Source organism: Nelumbo nucifera, chromosome 1 (genome assembly GCF_055504915.1).
Source record: "Nelumbo nucifera cultivar China Antique chromosome 1, China Antique-T2T, whole genome shotgun sequence".
Classification (NCBI taxonomy): Eukaryota; Viridiplantae; Streptophyta; class Magnoliopsida; order Proteales; family Nelumbonaceae; genus Nelumbo; species Nelumbo nucifera.
The window spans coordinates 71,247,291-71,260,936 of NC_142649.1; the positions used below are offsets into that span (position 1 = coordinate 71,247,291).

General features: G+C 39.9%; 1 protein-coding gene across 2 annotated transcripts; it reads left to right on the plus strand.

Annotated features, from left to right (window-relative positions):
* Positions 1–8,103: 8,103 nt before the first annotated feature.
* On the plus strand, positions 8,104–8,918 carry LOC104612802 (transcription factor CPC-like). 2 transcript variants are annotated; one of them, XM_010280383.3, is made up of 3 exons: positions 8,104–8,262; positions 8,397–8,487; positions 8,582–8,918. In XM_010280383.3, exons 1-3 carry the CDS (start codon positions 8,214–8,216, stop codon positions 8,670–8,672), a joined length of 231 nt encoding a protein of 76 aa, XP_010278685.1. In that variant the 5' UTR covers positions 8,104–8,213; the 3' UTR covers positions 8,673–8,918. The 2 variants fall into 2 exon arrangements, with proteins under 2 accessions (XP_010278685.1, XP_088752734.1); XM_088896608.1 differs by having other exon boundaries at positions 8,106–8,262; positions 8,403–8,487.
* Positions 8,919–13,646: the final 4,728 nt, after the last annotated feature.

The following is a 13,646-nucleotide window of genomic DNA, read 5'->3' on the forward strand; positions in this document are numbered from 1 at the left end:
TTGTCATGTTATGTTCTCAGTCTCCTTTTGTCTAACTCATATGGTCATTCTTTGTGGCGGATTTCAGGAATTAGGCTCGGTTTGGAAGGATTACAAATAGAGTACAAAACCTTGTATTTTATATTATTTTGTATATAGGTATTTGTAATGCATATATTTGTATTTGTATTATTTCCAAACTGAACCTTAATAACTCGCATGCTCTGCACCCACCCAGCTCTCCTCTCGAGCTCCTCACTCTTCAGCCAACGCCCATATCTCACGAAGAAGGAGCTGCTCTCTCTGCTCTCTCTCTCTCTCTGCCATGCAACTTCCAACGCTACTGCAATCCCAACTTGTCTCTCTTCCCTGACTTTCTTTGACACACTACCTTCATTTACTTTACTTCTGTGCGCAGCGACTTGGATACGCCTGGTCCTCTCCTCATTCACGACCGTCATATCTGTAAAAAAGAAAGAGAGAGAGGCAAATCAGTCAAAGCCGAAGAAGTGAAGCAATAAGAAACACTTACAAAAGAAAAGAACAAACCAAGCAGGGGTTCCATCAGCCCGACATGGACCAACATTGAGAACAATGTGTATTCTTGCACATCAATTCTCTCTATCCGCCTGATGGCCGCTAACTCCTCCCTAGACAGTTCGGCCTCGGTTGGTGCTTTCACCTTTGTCATCGGGATTGATAGCTCGGTGGGGAACAGCCAGCCCCCCGAGCAGCATACAAAGAAGAACCCCTCCTTCCAATGTTTCACCAAGGAGGTGGCCCCGACGAGCACCTTGTTATGCTGCCGAGACTAGAAATAGTAATAACCCTGGTGGTGCTTCTTCAAGTGCAGAAAGTATGTAAGCATTGGCAAGGTGACGTCCACGTCATGAACCGAGCAATAGCAGAGAAGACTAACTAAGTACCTAATTAAAGGAGTTAGGCATCAACTGAACCAATTGAACACGGTACCACCTCAGCACCACAACAATGCCCTCACTTAAAGGAAACCTCAACTTGGCTATTAGGTTGTGCTCATATATGTAGAGCTCACCCGGCTGAACTGAAGTAGCTCTCTCACCAATACCCGGGCACCTCAGCTCATACTCCCTGGGAACACAATAAAGGGCCCTAATTCGAGCCAAGTCCCTAGGAGTCAGTTTACAAGGGGAAGACATGAAGCGTCTACCGAGCCGCACAGGGGTGTTGGGCCCCTCATCCGACACAACCTCCACTTCGGCGTCATCGACCTCGGCCTCTCGAAAGACCGTGGCCTCCTCCACCACAACACCCTCACCTTCAGGCCCTTGGACCTTGGCCCCGTGGCCATCAGTCTCACAGACCACAAGTGTAATAGTCTCAAGATGAGACCCCAACTTGGACTCACCACTCGACGAGCAAGAACTAGAGGAACAAGAAGACGAGGAAGATGAAGACATCTAACCGAAGAGATGAAGAGACTACACTACAGAACAGCTGAAGCACTAGCTAAGGACTATTTCATGCCGAACTCCTAAGATCACTCACTCAGAATGACAAAGTGAAATGGCTCACCACCTCCCCTTTTATAAAAGAGGCCAACGGCCTAGATCAATCCTAATCAATGGCGCCGATTCAACATTGCCCTTCGCACGCATGTGACCTTGGGAAGGCGAAATGATGCATTTGCTGACTCGCCTTAGAAATGGTTCGAGCGTCAAACTGGCTAGTCCTCCCAACGAACCAGCCTGACACGAGGCTAGTCAACCTTAAGACATTAGAGTTCCTCAACCAAAAACCGCAGAACTCTTCCGTGCCTAGTCATGACTGAGTACCACACTCCTCGACTTCAGAACTGGGGGAGTGGTGTTCGGATGATGGATGAGCTGGCCTACCCGAGGAATAACTCTTCGGGCCTCTGACATTTCTCTTAGTTGCAGATGCTAGTGTGCAACTTGGTCCTTCTGCCTCGGTTTCATCCAATTGACAGAATTATTTAATTGTATCCTCGATTTAAAATACCTCAAATCGAACAACATCACTCTCTCTACAACTACAACTTCCACGCTAATGCAATCCCAACTTGTCTCTCTCCGGTGACTTTCTTTGACACACCACCTTCATTTACTCTATTTCTCTCAAATTATGCATGAGCATAACTAAATGTTAAGTTCCACTCAAATTCAGTTGACTGTGAACACCTCCCTAAAATAAGTAAATCCAAATACCATGTAAAACCAAGGCAAACACATGCACAATAGTGTCCTTTGAGTCCATTAGAAATTTGTCATGGTTACCATTGGTTTAGCATTATTTTAGGTGCATCAAATATCATCTTACGGTCGATGTTTTTAGTCTTAATGACATCATGTTCCTCTGTCTTAGATTTGACACTTCATAACTTTGTGAAAATTCACTCAGTATTTATGAATTATCTAAACCTAAAGATTAAATCCAGTAGATCAACAACTCCCAAGTGAATGCTAACGCTGATATAAAATCTTAATGCCAAGCCCAGTTGTCAAAATGGAGAAGCTGCATGGAAGGAACAATCACCCTTTTCAGTTGAACATCTTTAAATCCAGCCTCCGTGAACCATTCAATGTACCATGAAAACAGTTTTAAGCTGAGGGGAGATTTTGTTCTTTAGGCTCAGTTTGGAAGGAGTATAAATCATGGTTTTTAAAACTGACCCGGTGATTGAATCGGTCAGGGGTCCGGTTACTGGGTCAAAAGGTTGGCCCATTCTGATAAAAAAAATAAAAAAAGTTAAAAAATGGTTAAAACCGTTTGAATGGTTTGAATAGTTAATCGGCCGGTTCAACGGTTTACTGACTAAAATCAATAATTTTAGAGAAAAAACGGTTTTGGGGAAAAACAGAACCGATCATGTGACCGGTTCCCGGTTTTTCCAATCTGACTGTCCGGTCCGACCCAGTCCAGTTTTGAAAACCATGGTATAAATACAGTGCAAAACCTTGTATTTTATATTATTTTATATGTATTTGTACTATACATATTTATACTCTTTGCAAACTGAGCGTTTGTGCATGTTGCACTTATTCGTTCTCTCAAGTATTTTGTAGCCAACCCCACGTATTTGGAATAAGACTATTGAGTTGAGTTGACTGAAAATTGTGGTCCACAAGACACTTTGTTCTGGTGTGTTTTTGAGTTTGCGTCTTTTTGTGGGGAAGGGGGTGGAAATAAAACTTCAACTGCATATTTGAAAGAAAAGAAAGGATGGAAGTAGATAGGTTAAAACAGGAGATGAAAATATGCTTGAAATCTCTAATCATTGGTTGTAATTGCGGCGGTTCATAGTTGCAGCGGCTCTTTCTTTGTTGGTAAGGCTTGGGGGGAGGAAACAAGGGAGAGGGAAATCTGAGAAGGATTTTAAGTACTTCAATCTTAATTTAAAAAATATATATATATTGGAAGAGCATCTTTGCAAAATTCACTATTTCTCAATTTGTAGGGTCTAGATCTGTTGCTAATAAAAATCATGTTAGCACGGGATCCAATTGCACATTGTGAACGCTCCTATACTTACATGTTACATTTACGGGGAGATGTTCTTGATGTGTGGATAGAAGTTATGATGTTAGTGTATAAGCATGTTTTTTGTTGGCAATAGACCCCTTTGCATTTATAGAATTAGCTTGGATCTGTTGCTCATACTTACTCCTAAGGGGGCAGTTTTTTTTTTCGGATTTTGAGAGGGGGCAAAGTTGGTCAATGGGATTTCGGTTCCCATTGACCAAAAATCCCATGTTCTTTTTTCAGATTTATGTGGAGATTAGGAAAAGTTTATTTTTCTGGGTAAGTGATATCCATCTCTTAGGTGGATAAATAACTTTTCTACCTAGCGGGAAAGTTGCCAACACTTGAATGGGACAAAAATGCCCTTTTTAATAATGGATTTTTATGGCTAAAATGGTCATTGCCTTATTTACATGAGAAATAAAAGAACATGGGTAAGTAACTTACCGAAAAGCGAATGGGGTCTAAGAGTAGTAATTACACATTGGGAACATCTCTTGTACTTGCTTGTATGTTGTCATTTATGGGAAAATGTTCTCAATGTAGGGTTATAGTATCGTATGGGTAGCAAATCTTGAATCAATTTATAGAACTTAGATTTGGTGAAAGCAAAAAGCGTACGAATATATGCAAGCATGGCATATGATTGTATATTGGGAATTCCATCTCTAATGTACTAAGGATTACAACATGAATGCCCTAATCCATGTGCAAATGACCAAAATATCCATTTATGGACTTTGTAAAGATAGAAGGGATGTTGTATTGTCGTTCTCCTTGATATGAGTAGACCTTGTTCATCAGTTGGGCTGGGCTGGGCTTTGTCTCTATATTAACAAGACACATTCAAGTCCAAGCTCGAGCTTGATCCGACCATTGAGCCTAGGTCTTGAGCCTAAGCCTGACCTTCATATAAAGCCCAAAATTCGGGCTTGAGCCCAAGGCCTGGATAGAAAATTGGAAAAAAAAAATATTTTATTTTTTGCTTTTTTATTCAATGAACTAAAAACCCTAAAATAATGAAAAATCTTACTATGATTTGAAAAAAAAGAGAAGCGAAACAACGAAAAGAACATATTATATAAAATACATTTTTTGTTAATTGTTATATAATATATTGTTAGGTCGGGCTCGTGCTTGGGCTTAAGCTCTTGACCATCAGGCCTAGGTCTTGAGCCCTCATTCAAGCTTGAGCTTGAAGCCTAGCTAGAATATTGGGAAAAATATTTTTCTTTTTTATTCAGTAAAAAACTGATTTGCTTATATTAAAAATCCTCAAAACCCAAAAAATAATGAATGATCACTATGACTTGAAAAAAGAGAAGATGAACAAAACAAAAAAAAAAAAAACATATTATATATATTTTATTATATAAAATATATTTTTTTGTTATATAATATATTATTAGGTTGGGCTCAGGCTCTAGATCAGTTTTTTTGAGAAAGCCTGAACTTGGCCTGAAAAAATTGGGCATGGTGTTTTGGGCCCGAACTCAAACCAGCGGGCTTAAATTTATGTCTATGCCCAATTTAGAACTAGCTGGGACGAGCTGGCCCATTGGGCTGCCCAGCCCATGCTGAAACAACAAAATCAGTTTTAGTCATCCTCCACCACTTATCTAAGTGGCTGGTTGACTAGAGACCTTGTTTACATAAATCACATTTGCTATGACAGTGTCTTAGCACAATGCTGAAACAACAAAATCAAAGTCTTTGATGTATTGGTATGAGCCTACCTTGAATTAGACGAAGTAACGTTTTTAATTGGCCACAATAATACATCTAAGGCTATGATTCTCAGTTTTAGTCTTGAACTATGACACTGTTGCAGAAAAAATGAATTCGTGGTGCTAAATCAATGCTTTGGTGGTTAGGATGATTGGGCATTATGTTTAGCGTGGTTTTCTTATATTGGTGGTGTTTGGTATTATTGCTATTTTATAAAGTAATTTCTAGTTTTATACATACCTTAAAAAGAAAAGAAGAAAACATTATTTTCATTGCAAGAAATATTAAATTATCGTTTTTTTTTTGTAAGATGGCAATGGGGCAGGCTCGGGGAAGGTTTTGTAAATTCTAAACCCTACCTGCCTCCCTAAACCTCCCAACTCATACCCGCCCCAAAACTTGTAGCAGGTTGGATTTTGAGAATTCAAACCCTCTCCACAAATTCAAGGGTAGGGCGTGGTGGGTTTAGAACCCACATCTATTTTCCTATTATTTATTATTATATATAAATAATAAGTAAAATAACACAAACAAATAACAGAATTTTCAATTAATTGATTAAGATATGTAAAAAATACATAAACTATCAATTATTTTCACATAAAATTCAAAATATTATTAAACTCAACACATAATACATAAAGTTTATATGCTTTCCAATAATTTGTGGGTTTGGGAGGGGCGGGCTTAGCCTAATACTATACCCTGCCCATACCTGTATGGGGTTGTAGAATCCTAAAACCCATCCCCACCCCCAAAAACCTTCCTTTAAGTGAAAAAACCCATCCCATTGGGGTTGGTACCCACTGGGTATGGTAAAAATTGCCATCCCTACTTTTCTAAAAGTGACTCACATACAACTAGAGGCATCCTGTGTTGCTTAAAACTAGGGGAGCAAGTCAAGTGGGTTAGGTAATGGTCAACCTAGGCCCAACCCTAACATTTGGGCCTAAGGCCCAATCTTGGACCAAGCCCAAGGTCAAGCCTGATCTTTTTAACTCGAACCCAGTTTGCAATGTAATTTGATGCATTCGGGTTGGGTTCGGTAACAGACTGGGCTTGGGTTGGTCAATGAGATGTACAGTATACAAATATATATATATGTAAATACATATCTATATATTTATGTATGGATGTGTATAGTCGGGCTAGGCTCAGGTTGGGATAAAATTGGATTGGACTCAGGTTGGGTTCAGGCTAGGCTTGGGCCCCAGCTTGAAAAATTAAAAAAAAAAAAAACCAAATTATTGGGCCCAAACCCAACCTGAGGACCAAAAATCCAAGCCCACTTTGTGTAAAATTTTGGACTGAATCGGTTCGGACTCAGGTTGGGCCCACCCAAGTTCCACCCCTAGTTAAAATGAATGCTCAATTAAGCATGGAAAAGTGAGGAATTGGACAAAACATCTGCATAGCGCTTAGAGGGCGAAAACGTTTTGAAGAACATCATTATTGATTTGGAATGGCAACAAGGTCGGGTGGAGCTAGGTTTTGCATGCCCCCGTCCTCGACCCTGAAATCAAATGTTCTGCCCCAATCCCCAACGGGGCTAGAAATCTTAACCCCATCTCCTTCACCACGGGAAATGGGGATCCCTGAATTTGCCCCTCCCTACTTTAGTTATTATTCTTACTTATATACTTGTAAATTTATTAATTTTTTAAACCTACCTAAAACTATTTTATATAATATAATGTATAATAATATATTGTAAATCTATAATATAGCATATAATATATAATATAAATAATACACTATAATATATATAATTGTTAATATATGTTATATTATATTATAGTCGAGTTAGTTTAGGGCCGGGTCAGGACGGGGTGGACAAAAACCATCACCACCCCGTCTCTGATTCCCAGAGTCTCGGGTTTCCCAAATCCACTCCGAACCCATATGCGGTCAACAAAACCCCACCTAGGTCCAATCAGTCCTAAGGGGATAGGTCAAATTGTCATCTATGCGCTATTAATGTATAGCAGTAGCTAGATTGACTGTATGGCTAGGCCTGTAAATGGATAGAATTTGAATCGAATCAGGCTAGATTTGAATTTGAAATCGATTATAAAAGACATTATTCGAATTTGATTCGATATCCGGACCAATATCAAATGTTTTAATTCAAATTCAAATTCTATTATTAAATCGAATATTCGAATCAATTTGAATTCGACCAGGCCTATAATCTTAAATGACTGATTTTAGAAAGGAAAACAAGTAATTAGCTTGAAAAAAGAGGCAGGGGATTGACGGCGGCAACTATCACTGATGCTGCCATCGGCGTTGATAAGTTGCAAAGATTGGAAATGAAAAAAAAGGAGGGAGAGAGAAGAAGAGAAGAAAAGGGCGAATAGAAAAGACGGGGGGTGGGGGAGGAAGCACTCGAGTAGGTAGGTGTAGGTGACATCATTTATCAGCTTTTTTAATGAGGGACATCATTTAATATATATTAAATAACCAAATTCGAATTTTAATCCAATCGGATCAACACTGATTCGAATTCGAATTCGTCGGATATCAAATTCGGAATGCGATTCACACCCTTATGTAGGCTTCTATTGGGTTCAGCCATATATTATGTACACCAACATCATACAGTGCTAAGTATAAGACAACTTGCCATACTGTTTGGTGGCACAAACAGACATAATATTAATTAGAGAACCAAAGATGCAAGTGACAGAATCCGCAGTGAATAATAAATAACGGGAGAGTACTACTTACTTCCCCCCTGACGCATGGATCAGTCTTTTGTACACAGTACACGGGGGCCGATCCCAACAAATTTGTTCGTCAACCACCTATCAAAAGGGGGCCGAGCTCGAACTACCGGTCTTCTTCCTTCACTACTATTCGCCCATTGATGAATTAGGCGTTTCGGTGACTCCCTACTACTGTCTATAAATACGGATGATGGAGCTTTTGTTTTTGACACTTGTCCTGATTTCTTCACTCAACAAAGTAGTAGGCTATTGAAAATGGGCGACTTCCAGCATTCCTCGGATGACTCTTCCCAAGACTTCACAGGTATTACCACCCAATTTTAAAATATTAGGATCTAGGGGGCATTATTTAACATTACCGAGTTCAGAGAGAGAGAGTGTCTATCTCTATGTTTTTCCTCTAAGTGGTATAGTAACCTTGAGCTGTATTGTTTTTAGAGCCAGATGTAATAAGCCGGGATTCGAAGCTGGAGTTCTCAGAAGATGAGGAAACACTGATTTCTAGGATGTTCAATTTGGTCGGAGAGAGGTTTGTAAATTGTAATTGTTATTGTTGAGGCTTTCTACTGTTTATGTTGCCAAGTAGTGCTTATTTGGTTGTAGTCTGATTTTATGTTCATCAGGTGGTCTCTGATAGCCGGGAGAATCCCCGGAAGGACGGCAGAAGAAATCGAGAAGTACTGGACTTGTAAGTATTCTTCGTCGAGTGAATAAAAGCGCTGAAAACCCAAGTCATGAAGTGGAAGTTTGACTAGGAAATCCCAGCTCCCAGCCTCCCACCTATAAACTAGCAAGAGAACGAACCTGGTAGCTTAGAGTGGAAATTGGAAAAACTCCAGCTGCATTCATGAATCGTGTAATTAGCTTTTGTCTGATGGGCCTGGGGGCAGTGTATATTAGCTCATTATTTCGCTTTTGCAATTGTTTCCAGTTCAATGATTAATGCTTTAATTCCTTCAATTTCAAGCGCCGAGTAAAGTTAGCTCTCTCAACACAGTCAAAACAATTCAACACAACTTTGTTTGCATTAATACGAAACTGTAACAGTGCAAATGATTTAAGTGTAAATTCTGATCAATTTTTGTTCCAAATTTTAGTTTTTTTGTTTAATTGCAGTACAAATGAAATAAATTAAGACATGAAAAATCCAAAACAAAATTAAATAAAAATTTACATTTTTTTTTATTTACACTCCCATGTGTTTGTACCGGTGCAACCAAATACTGCCTTAGCAACACGTGATTATTATTAAATTAAACATTTAATATCGGAAATACGATCACGGCCAGTAATGGTTGTGGCCGATGTGGCTTTCATAACCCTGGCCCACAATGACAAGCCCATAGGGCGCCCCTTATTGTACTAGCTAGCTAGCTATACATTAACTGAACTAAGGCCCTATTTCAACGATCTGACTTCTGAGCAGCTTGGTTAAAAAAATGGCAAGGGTCTCACTCACCCTTCCAAGTCTCCTTTGTGCAAAAGTTAGGTGGAGTGGAGGTGAGGCTGACCTGAGATCCATCGAACATCGAGGGGATGTTTGGAAGCGTGGCCGTTTTTTCGAAAAACGGTGTCATGTTCGATTCACGTAGGTGATTCCACAAATGCCCACATACATGATTGTTTGGTTCAAGTGTTTTTTGAAAAAACGTTGAAAAATGGGCATGCCTCCTAAATCAGGATCCAATCGTTGCATGAAAACGTCAAATTTGGCGTTTCATGATTCGGCGAACCGTTGCCTCCAACGGTTGACTGATTTACGATTATGTGTATCCTATGTGGCACTTACCTGTCAGCATATACATGAAAAACGGTGGTGAAAATCACCTTACCAAATAGCATAATGTTGCTCATTGCCTACGTGGTAGAAACACTTCCAAACATATTAAAGTGTTTTTTTTATGAAAAATGGGTCTAGTAAGCATGGACATTATTTTATTTTTAAATCGGTTCCAAAAAATGTTCACACTTCCAAACACCATTTGAATATGGGATAAAAAAAAATCCACACATCCATCCCAACATCCCAACCAGGTCTACTTCACATTTTTCTCTGAGGACCGAGAGATTTTACTCTTGTCATCAACCTCTAGCAAGGAAGAGAGTGCGTTGAGGAACTCCAGCGCTGAGTAAATGCGCCATGAGTGCGCATTAATGCTCCTTGGGGGCAGTGAGTAGAGGAAGATTAAGGAAGAGAGTTTTTCCCAACAGTGAAGAATTCAAAACACTCAAAAGTTTGCAATTACTTTGGAAGAAAATGGAAAGAGCATTGAGGAACTTACAGAGCAAATGACAGAGAGCTTTGTTTGGAAAAGTGGTAGCGAACAAGAAGATGAACACTTACGGAGTGCTGCAGCAGATACGAAACTTCTGGAATGATACCAGCTATGAAGTTAAGTGGTTGGAGAATGAGCTATTATGGATAGTGCTTAAGAAAGGGAAGGACCTAGAGAGATTCCTGAAGTAGGAGCCGTGGCTGGTAAATGGCTACCCCCTCCTATTGTGGAGGTGGGAACCGAATGAGTCCTTGGATAGCTTAGTCTTTGATGAGATGAGCATCACTGTTAGGATCCTAAAGGCCTAGGTAGAGAAAAGGTGTTGGGATTGGGGGGCAAGAATGGTTTCGATTCTTGGAGAACCAATCAGTATAGAAAAGGGTGAGCAAGGGGAGGAGGAGGAACCAGGCAGTGAAGAACCTCTCTAGGAACGATACTTCAGGATTTGGGTACAGATGGATGTGAGGAGGCCGTTAGCTATAGGCAACTTTCAGATTAAGGAGAATGGTGAAAAAATCTGGTATAATTTCTAGTATGAAAAACTTCCGAAGTTCTGCTAGGTGTGGTATCATAGGCCATGAGGAAAACAACTGCAGGAGGATCTCAAATTTACAAGCTTTGGAGATCCTAACCAATCAGATGGCGAATCAAAACTTAAGGCCGGAACTGGGGAACTTAAGCTTCGGGCCTTCCCTTAGGGCTTCACCAGATAAAAGTGATTTTAAGTTTATAAACTCTTTTGCTAGAGAAGAAGATTGGAGAGCTGAAGCAGGGGGAAAGGAGAAAGGTAGTGATGCTTCATTGGGAAGAGAAGAGGGATTGGGGGAGCAGGAAGCACCGATGAATGCAGATCCTTCGCCCATGCATAGACTGAGCAAAGATGATGTCGTCGATGAGGCTGGCTTGTGTAGGCGGAGGTTGTTCCCGGAAGCGACGGACCTAAATCCTTGCATGCGAGGCTTCCTCCCGCCTGAGGGTACAATCAAGCTGATCATCTCACCGAAGAAGAGGTGCAGGTAGGTGGAGGCGGATGATGGTGACGTTACGGACCCAGAATTGATGCATGCAAAGGGAAGGAGCTCGAGGTTGGAGGTGATGTGGACAAGGACATAGATGGCAGGCAGCGTCAGTTAGCATTAGCAGAGTGAGTTGGTGGGATGTACTGACATGGAAGTTGGCGAAGTGGTAGGTGTTAAGTCAAGGGGGGACGAGACAAGTGGAGTTAAGCTATTGGAGAAAAAAAAGAGAGAAAGGGAAAGGGGTATTAAGAGATGAATTGGCAGGGTTTGAGGGGCCTCTCTACAGTTTCCAAAGAAAAAGGAAGAATGAAGGGGTGATTATTTGTGAGCTGAACGATTTGAACCTGGAGCCAGAGGACCAAGACCTTCCTGTAATGAAAAAAATAAGAAGCAACCAAGGTGGAGACCAAACTCGATATGGATAGTCCTAGGAGGATCAAAGGAAGACAGAGGATTGGATGGAGGAATCAGACTGTGACATTAATGATAATAGGAAAAATGAAAAAAGAATTAGTAATCTAGCATTGGTGTAATTTTGGTTATTTTGACATGGATGTTGATAATAGGATAAAAGAAAAGAAAAGATTATGTCTGAACTGGGGTTTCTAAAACCTACTGTTAGTGAGTCTATGTTTACCATTTCCAATAAGTGGGTTGGGGGTTTTGTCTTGGAACAGACCCTGGGTAACTACTAAGTTGGAATTGTTAGGGTCTGGGGTCAACCTTGACAATTCGAGTTGTGAGAGAGACTCAGACTAAGCTAGAAGTGGACTGTGTTTTCCTTATGGAAATAAAAACTTCTCTTTTGAACTGTAAGAAAAAACTAAAGTGTTTTAATGACTGGAATTGTTGGGGTATTGATTCAATTCGTTTGAGTGGTGGGTTAGGACTTTTTTTTTTTGGAAAAAAAACATTGGTGCAAGGATATGCTATGTGGATAAAAACTTAATCCATGTCTGTTTTTCAGATAATCAAAGAGGTTTGTGGCACTGTTCTTTCATTTATGGGGAGCCAAAAAAAAGCAAATAGAATGCTTTTTCTGTAGAAATGGAAGAGGGTGGCTGACCTAGTTAGGGGCCCTTGGGCTTGTTTGGGGGATCTGAACTTCATACCGCACAATTCTAAGAAAAAAGGGGGAAATATATTGAGTGAATGTTCTTTACAAAAATACAGATCATTCCTAGAGGAGTGTAGTTTGAAAGAGAGTTGTAGTGAAGGACCTTTCTTTACTTGGTCAAATAGGAGAGAACAAAATGGCTTAATTAGAGCAAGATTGGACAGGGTTGTTTGCAATGACCATTGGTTTACCACCTTCAACAATTATCTAGCCAGGGTCCTTGTCTCCTTGAGGTCTGACCACTTTCCAGTTCTATTGGATACTAATGTTTGAAGAAGTGGGAGAAGGAAACTGTTTAGGTTCGAATAAATGTGGACAAACCATGAGGATTTTCCCCAATATCTTAGAAAGCTCTTGGAATTGTGTGAGATCTGATCCCAGTCAGCTTAATCTAGGCAACAAATGCAGAAAGTTGAAGGAAAGCCTAAAAATATGAAATAATGACAAATTTGGAAATGTCCAACAAAGAATTATGGAATTGAAGACCCAACTGGATAGTGAAATTAAAAGGTGAGGCCAAAATTTCAATGCTGCCAAAGTAAAAACCATGTAAGTTGAGCTAGTTGTCTGGCTTAAGAGAGAAGAAATTATGTGGCAACAAAAATCAAGAGTGAATTGGCTGAGTTGTGGAGACAAAAATACAAGGTTTTTTCATTCAATTGCAAAGGGAAGGGGCTGCAAAAATAGAATCATTTTTATCAGGAAAGCGAATGGAGATGTGGAATCTTTAGAAGAGGGGGTTGTGCAGGAACTTGAGAACCATTTCCAACAAATCTTCAAGACCTCACACCTAAGAATCAATGATAGTTTACTGAACTGCGTGATGCCCAAAATGAATGAGATGGATAAAGAACTGCTAGAATCAGGCATAACTGATGATGAGATAAAGAATGCTTTATACCAAATGGCCCCAAGGAAAGCACTAGGCCCATATGGACTTCCAAACCTGTTCTTCCAAAAGTACTGGGGAATTGTAGGAGAGATATTGTGAAGGCAGTTAATTTTTTTTTTTTTTTGCTACGGGCAAAATTTTAAGAGAGTTTAATGAAACCCATATTGTACTAATATCAAAAGTAAAGATTTTTGAAAACCCTTCTCAGTTCAGACCTATTAGTTTGTGCAACACAGTGTATAAGATCATAGCAAAGGTCTCCCCTTACCTTTTTTTGTTTTGTTCAGAAGTCCTTTTTGCTAATCTAATAGAACTAGTGCACCAAAAGAAAATTTCAGGTATTTCCATCACCAAGAATTGCCCAACTGTCTCTCATTTGTTTTT